Source organism: Cladophialophora immunda, assembly GCF_000835495.1.
Source record: "Cladophialophora immunda strain CBS 83496 unplaced genomic scaffold supercont1.8, whole genome shotgun sequence".
NCBI classification, from domain to species: domain Eukaryota; kingdom Fungi; phylum Ascomycota; class Eurotiomycetes; order Chaetothyriales; family Herpotrichiellaceae; genus Cladophialophora; species Cladophialophora immunda.
The window spans coordinates 232761-249238 of record NW_015622548.1 but is presented as its reverse complement, the minus strand read 5'-3'; the positions used below and the strand labels follow the sequence as shown (position 1 = coordinate 249238).

Sequence of the window (16478 nt, the reverse complement as noted above, 5' to 3'; positions counted from 1 at the left end):
AGGTGACGGATACGTAATATGAACTATGGATGTGAAACATATGAAATGTAGATATGGATACGAAGTATATCTAAGACATGGATGGATATGGTTTCGCGGGTATTGTATTTTTCGCCAGTACGACAAGGAACATCATGACGGGTTGGGGAAATGTTCTCGAACGAAACGATGTAGTCGACTCCCTACATACGAGGGTACAACAAAAGCCATGATCCTCAGAGGGTCTCAAATCTGTCGTTGGGGGAAATTTATCCGTCGAGAAACAGGGCCACCTCCCCATTGATCCTCCGATGCTGCCGTCGGGCGATCCTTTTAAATTGAGGTTGAACGGTGTACCAGACTACGCGATTGAGGTGGAAAGGAGTGGAACGGACTGGTTGGGCTGGGGTCTTCGTCATTTATTTATTCATTCATCCGTCGATCTTGGATTTTGTGCTTTCTCGTCTGTCTATCCGGTAGGAGGCGAGATGCATTGTCCCAAGGTATAAGACACAAACGAAGGTCAGGCTTCTGTCTACTGTTGCCTCAACTAAAGAATGCCTCTACGTTAATGACCCTCCTCTGCGCCCTTTGGTATGACTCGTGACTCTCGACGCGGTCGGTGCTCCTCCAGACGTGATGGCTGCGCTCATAGGTAGGTCTGCTACCAATGCCGCATCAGCCCGCCGCGGCACGCTCTCAGGTTGCTCGGATGACGTGCGAAGGTGTGTCGTTACTTCCCCAATTGCCTGGGACGGCACCATCCACACAGGTAGATGGATCGGGGTTGAAAGTGGAAGTGAAAGTGAGGCGCGGCGCGGCGGTGGCTTTGTATTGAGACGCAGATGAGTGCAAGATGTGTGCCTGTCTTTGCCCGAGGAGAGTGTCCAGGAGGGCAGGCTGTTTGACGAGACTCGGTTTGATCGTCGAGATTGAGAACGATGGTCCATTTTGAACTGGCAGTGGTCCTCGAGTTCTCACGTCGTGCTTCCAGCGCATCATGTCGAGCGGCGAGGGGGCTCCTGACTAGCTTTCCTTGAGAAATTCCACAGCTTGACGTTGCTCTGAGGGTGACGTTTCGTGACGGAACTGCAATAAATTGGCTGCTCCGTGGATATGAGACGTCAGGAACCAGCGTCTGTTTGACGAGACGGAGGAAACACACAAAAAGGCACAGAAGGGCAGACTCCCAGACTTCCGCGGGTACACTGGAGTGTGTCGGAGTTGGGGTGGAAGTTCCTCCATACGTCGCCCCAAAGCTCTGACCCTTAGCCACGGCTTCAATCTTGCACCATATCTTTCGTATCGTTCATCCTCCGCAAGGAAAATTCCTCGGTCGCGCCGGTTATCTTATTACACCCCCTACGCCGGCCCACCCAAGCACAAAGCCGCTCAACGCCTCCGTGAACAGGCCGCCTCCGAGCCAGATCTCTCTCCAGGCGCCCGTGCCCTCGTTCCTGCCCCTTTTGCCATCGTCGCTCAGACCCCTCGACCCGGCGGTCCCCGCGAAATACCGTTGGGGCTTGCCCTTCGCGAGGAGGAAGTAGAACAGAGCCGAGATGAGCGTGTTGCACAGGAGATAGAAGCCGAATCCGTAGAGGGACTCGAGGCCCAGGATGCCGGCCGCGATGCCGAGGAGGAGGCCCGAGATGGAGCGGATGTTGGACAGGGTCTGTGTTTGCAGAATGCAGTGAGTTATAGAGCTTCTTCTTAGCCGGGGGGAGGGGAACGTACACGAGTATTGTGCGTGAGAGAGTCAGGAACCAAGGGGTCGAGGAACATAGACAGCTCTTGTGGTGAGGGGGCCATAGTGGACGTCGGTAGACGGTGTGCACGCTGCAAGACGAGAGCTGGCGTAATTGAGCCCGTTGACTAGATGTACGGAGTAGTAGAAGCAGGACAATCGGTGGTGACCGATGTTGCGGAAATTCACCAACAAGTCGATTTCAAGGCGCTTGGCTGCGGTGGGTCTCGGGCCCATCCATCCATCCACCTCCACAAAAGCGATTAATACGATGACCACGACACAGCATTTCTCTCCGAGCGGCCAAATGGAAGGGAAGGGAATGGAATATAGAGCACCGAGTACCGAATCCTGGGTATAGAGCAGAGTTTGAACTCCCCCTCGAATTATGCCTCCCACTGAAAATCCTCATACTGAGCCTCCTTAATCCCCCGGACCATCAGAATACCAAGCGTGTCCAATTCAATTTTGGGGTCCGGTTGCATGTTCACATAGAAGATTCGTGGTGGTATGGGTTATCTCGTCACGCTATATAGAAAAACGTCGAGTCATCATGCCATCGATGGTCAGTCTTCGTCGAAAAGAACTGAAAATTACTAGGGTACTAGCCCGACCATGGCAGAGGGGATTGTTTGGCCGGCCTTGTGGTTGTGTCGACTACACCAGCAGCCGCCCACCTGAGATCCTGATCCTGTCAAAAGGCCAATCCGTAGCAGAACATGGCAGACAACTAGGTAGACCGGAACAGAAGCCCAGCTCCAGTCTTCGCTCATCGCGCCGGAACAGTCACTTGTGAATCGAACCCGGGCGCCCACGCCCCAAACCTTGGAAAGATCAGAAAAGCATAGCGGCACCTCGGTCGGACAATAGATGATGATCTGCGTGGCCGCAAAGGAAACTGCAATTCTACAGTTTGCCTTCTGCTTGGGCTTCTCTGACCTGCTCAAACACCTGAAAACAATCAGCAGCCATCACTATACTCGACCTCTTCATGACTCACCTTGAGCATCTTGTTCCTCGCACCCAAAGCATTCACACCACGCGCTTCCAGCCCCTTGTCGTCGAGCTGTATCAACTCCTCCCATTTGAGGTCCTTCAGATTGTCGGTGTACTTGTGTAACCTCAATGATCGAAGCCATGTCGGGATATCTTTCAGCAGATTCGGGTCAGTCGGGTCTTCGGGGGGTTTGGAGCTACCACGGCGCCCTCTGGGCGACCTGCCCCGATTGATCTCCGAGTGGTCGGATAGATACCCTTCACCGCCACCACCGAATATGCCTGTCTGAGGAACTAGTCCCGGCATACCTGCCCCGATCATGATTGGTGCGCCCTCATATGCGGCCAAAAACCCGTTGTGTTGGGGAGAAGAGAAAGCGGTTTGGCCGAGAGGCGTCGGCAGTGGAAGACCGGGAGAATTGGGTCGAGATCGGCGTCCTTGTGCGGCAGCAATCTGTTGTGCTTGAATGGCGGCTACTTGTTGAGCATTGAGGATTTGGCCGTGGTCGTTGACCATGATCGTGTTGATGCCTGGGATGCCAGAAGCCGTGATTCCTGGGGTTAGCGGTGGTTGTGTCGGGGGTTGAGGTTCGTTAGACCTAGCGCGGCGGTATTTCTTGACATCGTCCAGGGCAATCCTGTTGTTGACTGTGGACAGAGCGGCGAGTTTCATGGCGGTGGCATTGGCCACCATTTCGCTGTGGGACTGAGCTTGATTGAAGTTTGGAACCATGGGCGTATTGGTCATTGAAGCCCAACTCTGGTTCCCTACATTGTAAGGAGACAGAAGTGGCATATCGCTGGATATCGGGTCCGGAGCAGTCAGTGTGGTGCTTTGAATATTACCGCCGGAACCCCCCAGTGGACGCGGAGAACGAAGAGCACCAGATGACGGAGGTTGACTAAACTGGCCCATCGGCTGATGCTGGCCCTGCTGACCAGACGACGATTTGGGTCTGGATATGGGAGGCTGCTGGGTATCTCCACCACCCTGACGCCAGCTCATCACGTCTGCCTTGGACTCTCTCGGAGCCGCTATGGTTGGGGCCACTAGTGAACTGCGATCTCCTACTACCGTGCTGTTTCTGTTTGAAGGAGGCGGATTGCCTGTTTGTTGGGCATATTCGGCCTTTTGCTGCTGAATTGCTGCGACAGCATCCGGAAACATTGCATGTATAGTGGACTGATCCAAGCCTGAATTGCGCTTGTTTCCGGCCGGGGAGACTGGTGGTCGGGTCAAAGACGTCCTCCGGTCGTCCACATTCAACTTGGACATGGCGTCGCTCAGGCGGCTGGACATGGCGTCTTTCTCTCCAAAATTTGCTGGCGAGAGAACTCCGGAAATGGGATGGCTTTTGGACATCTGGTTCAGAACTTGAGCAAAGAACCGTTGCTGCATTTGAGTCGTCTGCTGGATCAGGGCGTAGGTGGCAGCCGTGCGCTCAGCCTCGCTCAGGACTCGAAACCATTGCTCAATTGCGCTCAACTCGTCCTTGAAATCCTGGTCCAATGTCGCCGCAGCCATCTCTTCCAGCATGGTTTCGTATTGTTCAATGTCCTGAATCCACTGTTCTCCCAACTTGCTTGAATCGTCCATGCTGCCTTGCTGAGACTGCTGGTTGTATAAGACTTCGGAAGCGGGGCGGATGGAACGTGACGAGAGGGGAGATGTAAAAGACATGTCGGCAGAAGAACGGACGGGCTGGGTGTGGGTGCCGGATGTGCCGATAGTCCTGGAGGTGGGCGGGCGAAGTGAGGTCTTGGATGCCTCCGGGGTGCTATTCCTGTTGCCGATGATGTTGCTGGCCATAGTAGCCTTTTGTAAACCCGTGCCTCGGAGGGTGCGTAGGACAAAGCGCCGTGACGGTGACGAAAAGACGGCGGTAGAGGACAAAGTGAGTGGTGGATGGAGTCGAGACGGTCACACAGACAGATCTAACCGATCATTGGATTTACAGCGTGTAAAGGAGCCGATTGGATCCAGCCCAAGGGCAATGATGAATGAGGGTGGGAAAAGGAACGTCGAGGAACGCGCTCCCAACGCAGTCACGGCTGAAGCAAAGGTGTAAGGCAGCGCTATTCGGTGGAGGTGGCGGTTCGAGGTGTCTCAGACACGACGACGAGGGCGGGCTGCGATTAAGCTACTGTGAACAGACGCGCAGGAAGCAGGCGACAGAGAGCATGAGAAAAGGCAAATAAGTCGAGATCCGTCAAAAAGAATACACTCCCTAACAGGCGAATGGAGGTAGAGAGAGACGGAGGGACCAGGAGGAAAAATTGAGTCGAGCTGAAATAAGACAGGCGAGCAGGGTAAAGTTGAGGTTCGCGAGAGTGGAACCGACAAAGCGGCAAGGCTTACCCGTGCCTCCGTATAAGGTCGTCCTTGGGAGGGGCTCGGGGCATATACAAGGCCCATTCGTCCAGGGCGGAAAGCAAGACGGAGCCCCAATCAGCAGGTTTGGGGCCTAACGGGGGAACTGTGGCTGCCTATTGACCGCCGCCTAGCAGTGTCGAGAAGCCCCCCGAGTCCAGGACTCCAGGGAGGTGAGGCCTGGAAGGAGCTGAAATGGGCTGGGTTCGTTTCCACCACCATCATCAGGGTTTGGTGGTCAACGCCCTGGACTCCGGATGGCGGCCCTCGTGGGAGCTCGTTAGAAAGGGGAGCGCCTGGGCTAGCCCTAGCGTGCCCTGGGATAATGTCTGAGAAGCGCTTCATGGCTCGTATCGCATCACCACCAACCAAACCCCAGGGCTAGAGAGGCTGTTTCTTCGTACCCTTCATCACCTGCGCCTCACTGTGGCGCTGTCGCTTCTACATTTCCTCATTGGCCTAGATACGACAATCGTCTCAATGTCAATGACAAGCTGAACAGAGTTCCTTCACATGCTGGTGGCAATGCCGTTTCATCAAATAATCCCAGAATTTAGCACTGGGTGGTACTTGGCCCAGCTGCTCTTACGGAGGTGTTTGACATAGAAGATCAACATTCCGGGATGAGGCAACTACTCCCTTTGCTGGCAATCAAGAGTGATATCAAATCTTGATAACGGAGACGATCTTCGGTTTAGAATTCCAAGGAGTACAGCAGACGTAATAGATCGGCGAAGGTTTCGTCCTCATTAAGCAGTCACTCTTTGCCATTGACACGCTTTGGTGGACCTCAATCAACTATATGGCCCCTTTTTCGTGCACACTGGTCCATCCTGACCTCAAATACACCGTGCAGTCATTTCAGCCGACATCTCAACACGGCTTTGATGCTCGATCGGAACATGTATATGCTTGAGTAGGGAGGAGAGAAGACGTCGTGTGCATTGGAGCCTTAATTACGCCGACTGTGCAATCCTTCCAGCTCAGCTCGAGGACGGCGCCGCAATTTGCAAACAGCGCCGGGCGATACCAATGCCATGGAGACATGTCCAAACCAAATGCCGTGCCAATAGCCCACAACCTTTCCCATATCGTACAAATGTGTCGCTGCAATTGAAAGATGCATGACGAGTCGACGTTCATCTCCCCGGCAGTTGGCCCGACTGCATCATGGCAGCATTCTGCTCTTGAAACCTAGCTCCTAATCTTTCCGAGCCCTTGAGGAATTTATCAACGCAACGCATCACACATCCTTCTTCTCTAGAGATCAATGATTTTGTTGTGAAATCGTTGACACAGTCGTCAAAACACCGCTGGACGAGGTTGGAATAGGTCTAGCACGGAACGTAGGTCAGTCTAATGATCATTGTGCGCCATCTCGCGTAGTGGCATCGGCATTGATGATGCTCACCTTCATAAACTCTTTGAGCTGCTTCGCCTCCATGCGAGCATTTAGCTCCCTCTGTTCGGCGGGCGTCAGGCTAAAAACCGTGTTAGCGAGTCCACGGACAGATGCTTCGAATGCACGACCAACCTGTCCATTGTGACGAAGATAGAGATGAACGCAGAAACACCGGTATCACAAATGCAATTTTTTGGGAGCGAGAGGGAAATGAATGAACACGCGAGTGCAAAGCAAAAATCTGGGGCTCGGCAGACTTTCCCCGTTCCAAGTTGCGGACCAACCGCGCAGCCTTTTAGACTTGTATGAGCTTCTTGTTCCGTGTTGGCCTTTCTTTTGTGATGTGTTTTGGTTTCGAACTCGTTGACCTGCTCTTTTGGCCTCGAGGTATACTCCTATGCATCTATTTCTCATCCGACATGGAGAGACAGAGCATAATGTTGCCGGGCTTCTGGCGGGGGTCTCTGACTCTAGGTTGACAAACCATGGCGTCCTCCAGACCCAACGACTCGGGCGATATCTTACCACTCACCGCAACTTGAGGTTTACTCAAATCTATGCCTCGGATCTTCAACGAGCTTTCATGACCGCCGAAGAGCTCCAGAGAAACCAAGTTGCAAGGGTCCCCGCCGAGGGTGTCCCGGGAGTGGTAAAACTCGAGCTGCTCCGAGAGCAAGACTTCGGCTCCCTCGAGCTCGTTCCGTGGACCTCGAGAAGAGCACAGCACGCTCTCGATCCCAGAGTGCCTAACCCAGAAGACCCATGTTTTCGCCCCCAAGAAACCACCGAGGCTATGGTGACAAGGGCAGAATTGTTCCTGAGCGACTTCATCCTCCCACACTTTGCCAGTGTAGAGGACGCCCAGGAAAGGGGGCAGGAGTGCGTTGCGGTCGTTTCCCATGGCCTCTTTCTGTCTGTGCTGTGGCAGACGCTGCTGAGAAAATTTAGGGGCAGTAATGTCACTCTGGGTCCGAATGTCGAAGCTTGGGGCTACAGCCGGCCGTTGGAACACCTGCCATCGTGGACCAACACTGGGTTTTTAGAGGTCACAATCCAGAAGCCCATACCAGAAGTTGCCGACCAACCTCGGACGGGGCAGCCTTTGATATTGACTGACATCGAGTCATCCGCACTCCACGGATATTCCATGACCGTCCATGGAGTCAACAGCAAAGATCACCTGCTGGACCTGAAGCGCACCAGAGGCGGGGTGGGATCATCTCCCTATGATGCAAAGCAACAAAGTCTTGATGGCTTCTTCAAGCGACCAAAACCCAACGGCCCCAGCACATGAATCCCAAGTTGCGCCTCACCCTACGCCCACCGGAGAGGCAAAAGCTGCTACGAGACGAAGAAAATGTCGTCAACATCAATCCCTACGGTCTTTAACCACACTGGAGCAAATTCCAGTTGAAGGCTGCAGAGAGGTGGAGGTAAGCCATCCCCATGTGACGCACCATTCTGTATCTGCCTGATGAAGCACAATTTCACACAGACCTGTTCTGAAACTTCTTGTGGAAGCATAAATTGTACCAACTGCTGTCTGATCGCAGCGATTGTTCCCGTGCCAGTTCTCAAACGATGCAACGAACATGACTGACGGATTTTGTCGCAGGAGAGTAACTGCGTCTCACTACTGCTATCTGATACATCAAGACGACCGACCTGTTGACACTGTCCGGGCGCTGTGGGTTTCAAGTTCGCTGGAACCCACTGCCCCATCCATCCAGGTGGCTTTGCTCCTGCACGCTTCATATCCGGATTCTATATAGAGAGACTGTTGGAGTTGTCATACAGCTTTAGGAAATCATGGAATGCTTGTTCGGGAGTGACAGCAGCCCAGAGACAACTCCATCCTCCCGGCCCAAAATATAGCCGCCGGACCTTGCGACGGATCGTGAATTGTGGGGGGCAGGAGTGCAACCAGGATTGAAGGCGGATGACCCTCGAGCCTGGGACAACGCGAGACGCTCTTTACAAAATGATTGGCCGTTACAACGACGCGTTCTGGACGGGGGGTGTGTGGGTGCTGATCAGGGGGCCAACCTTTTCCTCCCCCATCTTGCTTCCTTGATTATTATCCCCTTCCTTCCCCTTCCTCATCCCTGAAACCGGAGTATCTTTGTATGTATTATACACGTCAGATTGTTCCTCTGGCATTTACAGAGCTTTTGACCTCTTTGTTCGGTCTCTCCATGCCTCTTCGTGGCGATGGTGGTGGAAAGACGCCTAGAACCGCCCCCCTACGCCACGTGCGGGACGCGGCGCGGTATTAAATGCGAGCTGCGCGAGGCAAGGCAGACACCAAACCCAGTTCGGTTTCCTCTCCAGCACAGTTTTCATAGGTATGCTTCTCAATAGCCTGCGCCTCTCATCTCCAGGAGCAACTGCGAAAATATCACGGGAGATCACCTGCTGCAGGCAGTGAATGGTCTGTGGCCTCAGGCTGTCTGTCTTTCCATTCAAGATTACGAAGGAGTCGCTAAAATCCCTTTGTCCAAAAAAGAACCCCCCCTTTTTCCAAGCAACGAAGGCAGTAAGTAAGCCCACTAATAATAAGAAGATTACACGAGATGCCTTCGAAAATTCATTCGTGACAAGCAGAAACCTTCGCAGACCTTTCTAACCACGGTAAGCAAACTCGGTTCTGACCATGGTTGTATGCTGCCGTCCACTATTCCAAAGCCACAATGAAACAGTGCCGCTGAAAAGGACGAAATCGATGATGACGACGAGAACATCCCTCGAGGACCCGAAAATGCAAACCATACGCCCTTCGCTGGAAACTTGAAAGAGACCACCATGTTCAGGCCGGTGTTTCCAACTCGAAACACGGTCTCTGTTGCTCCAATCGCTTCTTTTGTTTTCCCAACTCTCTCACCTGCATAGGTTCGGCAAGAGTGGTCAAATATAACTGTGTGCTCGGACCATGGTTCGAGTTGCATCGAGTCGACGTCTTTCTTGCCGTCGCCCGGCATTCATTGTGTAGGGCTCATTCTGGTACCCCATCGACAGGGCGAGATGTGCTCTTACAGCCGCTGGTGGTGACGCCGACGGGGCCCGTGGTAGCTCTGCCACATTTACAACTTGTCTCCTCGTTGTGCCGGCGGTTCCTGGCAGCACAGTCTGGTACGGGAGTAACTGAGTCCTCTTGAACTGTTGATCGTTGATGATCCTCCGGTTGTACATCCACTTCATCAGGCCAAAGTCGGTCCTCACCGTGGCGAGCTGTTGGCCCTGCCGGAAGTGTTCATGCACCATGTGGGATAGCATGGTGTTCCACGCAAAGGCCGGGTCGTCCTCCGGGCTCGAGACGTACTTGTTGTCGCACAGGAAACAGGTGGCGAAGGTGGGCAACTCGTGGCCGCGGAAGTGCGAAAACACATGCATCTTGAAGTGGATGATGTCTGCAAACACCTGGTCGCAGTCCAGGATCTGGAATGGGCAGAGCAGATCGGCGTCCTCGTGGTATCGAGATGGCACCGTCAACACTCCCTCTTGTGACTCCAGCATGTATCCGTCCCCCAGTATGCTGCTGGCCATGTCTGTGTCTGCCGAAGACTGCCCCGATGATGAATCAGTCGAAGTCCCCCGGGTCAATGGTGGCACTGCATCTGTGGCGGTCGTCGTGGCGGCCGTGGAAGCCGTTGATGCTGCGTCGTCATCCTGGACGACCTGCACCGCGGTGGCGGATCGGGTCCCCGTGCTCCTGGAATACATCAAGCTGGAAGCCCCCGGAACGTCTTTCTGTCTGCTCGTCGGGGCGGGCTGGGCGCGATGCTACGAGCTGAACGGTGAGTCCAGGGTTCGGTTTACAACTGCATGGAGGCTGGATCGTGGACAACGTGGGAACCTCGACACACTGGCGGACAAGCCTGCACTGGGGGTGAGCATCTCATGACGCAAAAGGAAGAATCCGACCCGTTCCACGGTGGTGTGGGCGAAACTCACCAGAATCAATCATGTCGGCATGGGCGAGGCACTGGAGGTTGCCGGCGCTGGAAGTCACGCTATCGATAAGCCGAATTGGGCGAAGGTGCGGGGTGAGTCGTGGTGTCGATGTCAATACCGAGTACTCTCCCCCCAGCAAGAACGAACAGCACCCTCAGTGAATCGTCGAGGCGTCTACAATCTCTGGCAAGATACGGATTTTGCGTCTCAACGAGTTCGTCGGAAGCGGGGCGGAAAGAAGAGATCAGATGCATGAACTCGACAATCGCAGATCAAAGGGCCCAGCCCGCGCACGGGAGCCTCAACGGCTCGACCTGGGAAGAACTGGTGCCGTAGCGACTTCTGGCGACTCCGCACGGTGAGCCAGGGCGACCTGTCAGCGGTTGCCAGCACATCAGCTTTCCTTGCCGACCGGTCGAGGTGATTGGTGCAAACTTGAACACACGGGGATTGCTAATCAGTCCTGCTAGGCCGTTTACACAGAGACGCATGTGGCCGTGGTACCACCTGTTGAGAAGTCATGGAATGGACGCGTTTAGAACGGGATGTGGAATACATGCTCTTGCTATCCTCTGATATTGGCACCCTGCTGCGACCGCGAAGATGAGTGCAGTGGCGACAACATGATCGGCTTCAATCCGGTCCGTTTTGCCATTGGCAGCATCGCCGAAGATCCGACGAGGGCGCTGATCCCAATTTCACCCGAGCTAGCTCCCATAACAATCAGGCCCAAATGTTTGGCGTGCCCCGTCTTCGACTCAGCGGCGGAGATGATCCAGTGATGGCCGCTTTGTATCAGCTGAACAGACCTCTTGAATATTCGCCAACCGCCTGGCCTTGAAAATCCGACAAAGAAGTAAAGAAAAGAGTCGATGCTTAACCAAAGAAGGCCTTTGTGCTGGCGTTCGCTTTGGCGATGACCTGTAGTACCTCACTCCACATCCTCTCACCGAATGCCTTTCCCTCTTCAGTCTTCAGCATCGGACCCGGCTCAAACACTCGATCATTCTTCCACATCTCTCCGTGGGTCTCGTCGCCCCGGACCAGGGCCGTGATGTAGGTATTGGCGCCCTGCTCCGCTGTCCTAGCGAAGATACTGTAGAGGAGCCACTGGATGAACTTGATGAGGAAGTTGATGCGTACATTGCGTCCCAAGTCGCTCTTGCACAGGCCCGGGCAAGCAGTGTTGATGATGACTTTGGGTTTGCCATCAACACCCTTGACTGCAGGTGATGCTGCCAGATGGCGCACCGCGTACTCGAGCACGAGCTTGGACCTGCCATACTGTGTTGCGCCGCCAGCGATCCCGGGGGGAAAATTCTTTTGCGCACTCAGGTCCTCAAGCGGTGTTTCGCTGTCCAAATACGTCTTCATCTGCGGCGGTTTGATGATCCACGCAGTGCCCGAGGAAATAAATGTGAGATGTGGCTTGTAGTCTTTATTCTTGCCGGAGTCTGCTGATGCGATGAGGAGGGGCAAGATCAGGACGCCAAGGAGGAAAGTGCTGAGGGTGTTGACTTGGAGCGTCTCCTCCCAGCCATCACTGCTCTGGAGATATTTGGAGTTCATCATCCCGGCGTTCAGTATCGCTCCGTCGATGGCCGGGAATTCAGATTTGAGATTCTCTGCAAATTTCTGAACTTCGGCAAAAGTGCCCATGTTGAGAACCATAGGGATGATTTCTGTCCTTTTGGACGTGGCATCACCTGATTGAGTCTTGACGAACTCCTCGATCTCCTTCTTTGCAGCCTGACCCTTTGCTTCATTGCGCGCAGTGATGATGAGCCTCTCGGCGTTGAGTGCCGCGATCTTCTTTGCGGCCTCCAGCCCCAATCCTGAAGTGGCGCCCGTCAATAGAATTGTGCGAGAAGCAAAGGACTCGGTCGGTGGTTTGGGCGGGTTGAGCTTTTGATCAAGCATTCGTTTCAAGCCAAAGACGGACATGGCGAAGCTGTGCTCGGGGGATGGATGGATGGATGGTAGGAGATTGCTTGACGCTGTTGTTCAGGAAAGGGTCTCAATGCCTCGAGAGACTACCAGGCAGCCATTATATAGTTGTAGTCATGGTCGATGCCAGTGGCCCCCCGTCGGACTTGTTGTTTATCCGCAGGGCTGAAGACCCAATGGGCTGCTGACAAAGGAGATGCCTCCCAAAAGGGCTTCTCTGTGGATGGTGCCTTGTGATTACTGACGCGCTCGGTGCTTTGCCGCTACGCCGTTCTGAATGGGGAGAAATGATGCGGTTGCCGCTCGGGATTTCCACACATCCGGGCCCGCATGCGGCTGTCTATACTACCGAGAGTAGCCGCGGGCTTCTGTGCAATGATGTTAGATAGGATCATATGCTGATTGGTTGAACATACCTCATATAAGTGAACACCTGTGCATCCTTCTGGAACACATTGTCAATACACAAACATCCGCCCGACCGCGCAACTAAAAGGTCCGGGAAAGGATTGCCAAGGGTCATGGCGTCAATGATTCGTCGTGGGAGCCGCGCGCTTGGCAACGGCCAAGCAATACTCCTCTGGGGGTAATGCTGCTCCGTACGCATCATCACCACAGTTTACATCCCACTTCCATCGAAATGTCCCCCGTAGCAGATGATTGAGGACAAACCTCCCTTATGAGATTCTTCTGGTCGCAGTAGCTGCCATGATCAAAATCGATCCTAGCTGCCCCATACCTACCATCCACGTTTCTCTTAGTCCTCACCGGTGACAGCTACTAGACACCACACAACAAACCATCACCAGTGCCATCGGGTGTCGTTCACAACATGGAAAACCTCAGTCTCAATGATCCTCCTCCGCAGTCTGCATCGCCACAACGGCCACCACATCCACAGCAGCACCCACATCAACAAAATGCGGTCTTCCCAGGGGCCCCTCCGCCTCAGGGTGCTCCTCAATTACCGCCGCAAATGTTTACCACGGCGGCGCAACTACTGGACCTGACGGATAGTGCGTCTCTCATGTCACCACATGCCTGCAGAGAATGACTCTAACTCTTTCTTGCTCTAGAGAAACTCCTCCTTGTCCTCCGCGACGGACGCAAGATTTTCGGCGTGCTACGGTCCTGGGATCAATTCGCGAACCTCGTTCTCACAGAGACAAAGGAGCGCTATTTCGTCTCTGTGCCCTCACCAGCTTCTACGGGCCCTGCAGACCCTCAGTCGCAGCCACGACAAACACAACCCACTCGCAACCTCTACTGCGACATCCCTCGCGGCACCTTTCTCGTGCGGGGCGAAAACGTCCTCCTGCTCGGCGAAGTCGATCTTGACAAGGAAGACGATCCTCCTCCCGGATATGAAGAAGGGGACGTTGAAGAGGTGTTCCGGATACAGAAGGAAGCAGAGAGGGAGAGGAAGAAACGGGATCGGCTGAAACACAAAAAGACCGCGTGGAGGGATCCGGAGGGGAGTGGTGAAGTCTTGTTTTGAGGCTCCGCAGAGAGTATGGTCTAAGATCAGTCTCCTCGCAATGAGGGCAGGAAGGACATGCCCACAAACACGCGGGACAAAGGGACTACTGTTGGATCGACAAACATCTCTGTCCTGGCGAGGTTTGATCATTCTTACTGAAATTGCTGGTCAATCGTCGGGTACAGACCGGCGAGCCTCGAAACCCATCTGAGAGGGTCTGGTGCACTTGCGGACTAGCTAGTTGCTACTGCATTTGTTGGAGGAACAGATGCAACTGCACGAAGGGCAAAGGCGCGCACAGACCAGGAGCAGAATATTGTGAAATGCTCCTCTATATTGGTGCCAGAAGGAAAAGATTATTCCTTTCTATTCTGCCAACCACTGTCTCTAGCAGCAGCAGCAGCAGCAGTCAATACCATCGCTGTGATGTGCTTTATTGAGTTAGAACCCCCTTCGAAGAATCACAAAACACCGAAGACCCAGGAGCTCAAACGGTGTCTGCTGAGATCGTTTCGTTTTGCTGTGTTTGACCTGATGTGGCCTTCTGACAGCGTCATAATGGGTTTGCATTCATCTGCAAGCCCGCCCTCGGTTTCTTGCTATTCAAGGGAATGAGAAGACATCCAGCACAAGCCTCGCGTGTTTCTCCAGTTTCGGTTGCTGGAAATCGGGCTATGGGTAGCTCGCGTTTTTCCCACCAGCCGGCTGGCTGTTCGTGCAGTCGGCGACCTGGCCTCCTTTGCGTTTCGCAGCCTGTGACCGTTGATAGTAATCCCTTCCACCCAGTCCGACGACATGAGCGGTTCTTGTGCGCTTCCTTTTGGAAATCATCATTCTATTGCCGCTTTTCCTCCTCAGCTGGACGGCAACCTCGCCAGCCAGTTCAACACCATCATCGCCTGGGTGATGGCGACCTTCTCCCCGAACCTCATCCCGTCCCAGCTGTTGGCCTGCACCGTCAAGTTCCACATGCGCAGCACGTCGACGTCGTTGTCCTCGGCCACGCCGGCGAGGCGGCGGTCAAAGTCCCAGATCTCCTGGTTGCCCTTGCGGCCGCGGATCTCGGTGTGGCCTGAAGCGGCGGGGCCGACCCACAGCATGGGCGTCTTCCGGTGCGACGAGTCTGCCAGGGCCAAGAACTCCTCGAGCGAGGCGATCGCGGTGTCTGAGGGAGCGGTGTTGGGCGACACGCCGTGGACGATAGCGACCGGGTGGTAGTTCGATCGTGCCACGCGAGGCACCAGTTGCTTGAACTTTTCCGTCACGGAGGACGGGGCCGGCGCCGCGCTGATCTCCAGGAAGGAATGCGCCGTGCGGCTGCACAGGTAAGGGTGGTCGGCTCGGCCTGGGGGGTGGCTGGTGAGGTCGTGGCTGGACGTGAGGAAGTGCTCGGAGCAGGTCTGCGAGGTGAACTGGTTGTCGCAGCTGCATTGGCGGAGTTTTTCCTTGTCCATGTCCCAAGTTCGCAGGGCGCCGTGCGTCAAGTCTTGTCGCAGAAGGATGCTGAGTCCGTTGTAGACGGCCTGAAGGCTATAGTCGCCCACGAAGACAACGGCGTCGAAGCGTTCCAGGATCATGCAGATCTCCTCCACCGAGTACCAGCGGTAATGACAGTCTAGGTAAATGGAGGGTTATGAGGAATCATGATGATATGTGTCGGGATACCACAGAATTCTCACCTCTTGGGAAGTAGGGCGCATCAAACCCGATCCGACCCCCTCCTGACAAGGCCTCCAGGAGTTCCTTGCGGCGAGGACAGTAGACATTGGGGGCACCCTGGAGTGGCGGATCCTGTGAGGGAGGCTGATACAGGTCAAGGGCACGAATGTTGCACTCGGAGAATCCATGAAAGGACCCGAAGTAACTGTTTCACATGGGATGTCAGATTGCTGCTGGCTGCCAACGTGTCAAACGTTTGGTTTGACACTCACCTGTTCAAGTTCTGAGAGATAATGGGGATCTTGTCGGATTGCTGGATGGGCGTCCAGTGTCCAGGCAAGGGTAGCACGTAGTATGTGAGATACAGGATGAAGGAGAAGTAGACAAAGGACAGCAGATGGTACATGACACGCGGGAAGTTCAACTCGTTGAAGTAATCAAGTCCATCTCTTATGTGCCATCGTATGCGGGTGTGAAGCGGAGGTCTGAGTGGCTGCGGTCGCGGTTCCAGATCGTCCTTTTCCATCGTGAGGAGGTTCTCGACAGGTCACCAAGGGAGGGCAGAAGGGGATGTCAAAAGGTGCAAAACGCGCCGAGATGGGAGGAGGTTTGATAAAAGCGGAGACCAACGAGAGAGATGATGTCGCAGGCGCCGTGACTCTGCTACTGGATCAAAGTGTCAACTGAGAAAGAGGAGCTTTCGCTGGTGATGTTACTTGGAAGAAGGTCATGTCAGCCTCAGGCATTGTTTTCTCTTTCTTTGGTGCTGTCAAGTGACCAGGCAGTTGCACAGGCGAGATCTGGTCACTCATTCACTCATTCACTCAATTTCCTCAGCCTCGTCATCAGGGGTTCACCGAGCCTTGCCCAACTGCCCACGAGCATTGTTCATGCCATCCTCATGCTGCGGCCATGTTCCTCGTACCGATAGCCAGAATCCCCAGGTCCC

The 16478-nt window shown here is 54.3% G+C and overlaps 7 protein-coding genes across 7 annotated transcripts; 2 read left to right on the top strand and 5 right to left on the bottom strand.

The window, feature by feature from the left end:
* Window positions 1–381: 381 nt before the first annotated feature.
* Window positions 382–1878, bottom strand: PV07_12156 (uncharacterized protein). Its single transcript, XM_016399654.1, has 2 exons — window positions 1714–1878; window positions 382–1651 (listed from the first exon to the last, which is right to left on the bottom strand). The coding sequence occupies exons 1-2, from the start codon at window positions 1786–1788 to the stop codon at window positions 1325–1327; spliced, it is 402 nt and encodes a 133-aa protein (XP_016242466.1). The 5' UTR covers window positions 1789–1878; the 3' UTR covers window positions 382–1324.
* A 125-nt stretch (window positions 1879–2003) lies between these two features.
* PV07_12155 (uncharacterized protein) lies at window positions 2004–4995 on the bottom strand. The gene is made up of 2 exons (XM_016399653.1): window positions 2724–4995; window positions 2004–2674 (listed from the first exon to the last, which is right to left on the bottom strand). Exons 1-2 carry the CDS (start codon window positions 4527–4529, stop codon window positions 2630–2632), a joined length of 1851 nt encoding a protein of 616 aa, XP_016242465.1. The 5' UTR covers window positions 4530–4995; the 3' UTR covers window positions 2004–2629.
* Window positions 4996–6847: 1852 nt separating this feature from the next.
* PV07_12154 (uncharacterized protein) lies at window positions 6848–8731 on the top strand. Its single transcript, XM_016399652.1, has 2 exons — window positions 6848–7925; window positions 8108–8731. The coding sequence occupies exon 1, from the start codon at window positions 6890–6892 to the stop codon at window positions 7784–7786; it is 897 nt and encodes a 298-aa protein (XP_016242464.1). The 5' UTR covers window positions 6848–6889; the 3' UTR covers window positions 7787–7925; window positions 8108–8731.
* Window positions 8732–8932: 201 nt separating this feature from the next.
* Window positions 8933–10658, bottom strand: PV07_12153 (uncharacterized protein). The gene is made up of 2 exons (XM_016399651.1): window positions 10444–10658; window positions 8933–10367 (listed from the first exon to the last, which is right to left on the bottom strand). The coding sequence occupies exon 2, from the start codon at window positions 10210–10212 to the stop codon at window positions 9397–9399; it is 816 nt and encodes a 271-aa protein (XP_016242463.1). The 5' UTR covers window positions 10213–10367; window positions 10444–10658; the 3' UTR covers window positions 8933–9396.
* Window positions 10659–10973: 315 nt separating this feature from the next.
* On the bottom strand, window positions 10974–12636 carry PV07_12152 (uncharacterized protein). Its single transcript, XM_016399650.1, has one exon. The coding sequence runs from the start codon at window positions 12385–12387 to the stop codon at window positions 11320–11322; it is 1068 nt and encodes a 355-aa protein (XP_016242462.1). The 5' UTR covers window positions 12388–12636; the 3' UTR covers window positions 10974–11319.
* Window positions 12637–13044: 408 nt separating this feature from the next.
* PV07_12151 (uncharacterized protein) lies at window positions 13045–14673 on the top strand. Its single transcript, XM_016399649.1, has 2 exons — window positions 13045–13406; window positions 13467–14673. The coding sequence occupies exons 1-2, from the start codon at window positions 13223–13225 to the stop codon at window positions 13886–13888; spliced, it is 606 nt and encodes a 201-aa protein (XP_016242461.1). The 5' UTR covers window positions 13045–13222; the 3' UTR covers window positions 13889–14673.
* Window positions 14624–16086, bottom strand: PV07_12150 (uncharacterized protein). Its single transcript, XM_016399648.1, has 3 exons — window positions 15802–16086; window positions 15550–15734; window positions 14624–15485 (listed from the first exon to the last, which is right to left on the bottom strand). Exons 1-3 carry the CDS (start codon window positions 16053–16055, stop codon window positions 14725–14727), a joined length of 1200 nt encoding a protein of 399 aa, XP_016242460.1. The 5' UTR covers window positions 16056–16086; the 3' UTR covers window positions 14624–14724.
* Window positions 16087–16478: the final 392 nt, after the last annotated feature.

What these genes read in the sequence shown, in the direction of transcription:
- PV07_12154 (XM_016399652.1), top strand. Translation starts at nt 6,890, where the DNA reads ATGCATCTATTTCTCATCCGACATGGAGAGACAGAGCATAATGTTGCC.
- PV07_12152 (XM_016399650.1), bottom strand. Translation starts at nt 12,387, where the DNA reads ATGTCCGTCTTTGGCTTGAAACGAATGCTTGATCAAAAGCTCAACCCG.
- PV07_12150 (XM_016399648.1), bottom strand. Translation starts at nt 16,055, where the DNA reads ATGGAAAAGGACGATCTGGAACCGCGACCGCAGCCACTCAGACCTCCG. An exon ending in ATCTCTCAGAACTTGAACAG is followed by an intron (nt 15,735 to 15,801) that starts GTGAGTGTCAAA and finishes CATGTGAAACAG; the next exon opens with TTACTTCGGGTCCTTTCATG. An exon ending in TGCGCCCTACTTCCCAAGAG is followed by an intron (nt 15,486 to 15,549) that starts GTGAGAATTCTG and finishes CCATTTACCTAG; the next exon opens with ACTGTCATTACCGCTGGTAC.
- PV07_12151 (XM_016399649.1), top strand. Translation starts at nt 13,223, where the DNA reads ATGGAAAACCTCAGTCTCAATGATCCTCCTCCGCAGTCTGCATCGCCA. An exon ending in ACTACTGGACCTGACGGATA is followed by an intron (nt 13,407 to 13,466) that starts GTGCGTCTCTCA and finishes TTCTTGCTCTAG; the next exon opens with AGAAACTCCTCCTTGTCCTC.
- PV07_12153 (XM_016399651.1), bottom strand. Translation starts at nt 10,212, where the DNA reads ATGTATTCCAGGAGCACGGGGACCCGATCCGCCACCGCGGTGCAGGTC.
- PV07_12155 (XM_016399653.1), bottom strand. Translation starts at nt 4,529, where the DNA reads ATGGCCAGCAACATCATCGGCAACAGGAATAGCACCCCGGAGGCATCC. An exon ending in CGAGGAACAAGATGCTCAAG is followed by an intron (nt 2,675 to 2,723) that starts GTGAGTCATGAA and finishes GATTGTTTTCAG; the next exon opens with GTGTTTGAGCAGGTCAGAGA.
- PV07_12156 (XM_016399654.1), bottom strand. Translation starts at nt 1,788, where the DNA reads ATGGCCCCCTCACCACAAGAGCTGTCTATGTTCCTCGACCCCTTGGTT. An exon ending in CTCTCACGCACAATACTCGT is followed by an intron (nt 1,652 to 1,713) that starts GTACGTTCCCCT and finishes CTGCAAACACAG; the next exon opens with ACCCTGTCCAACATCCGCTC.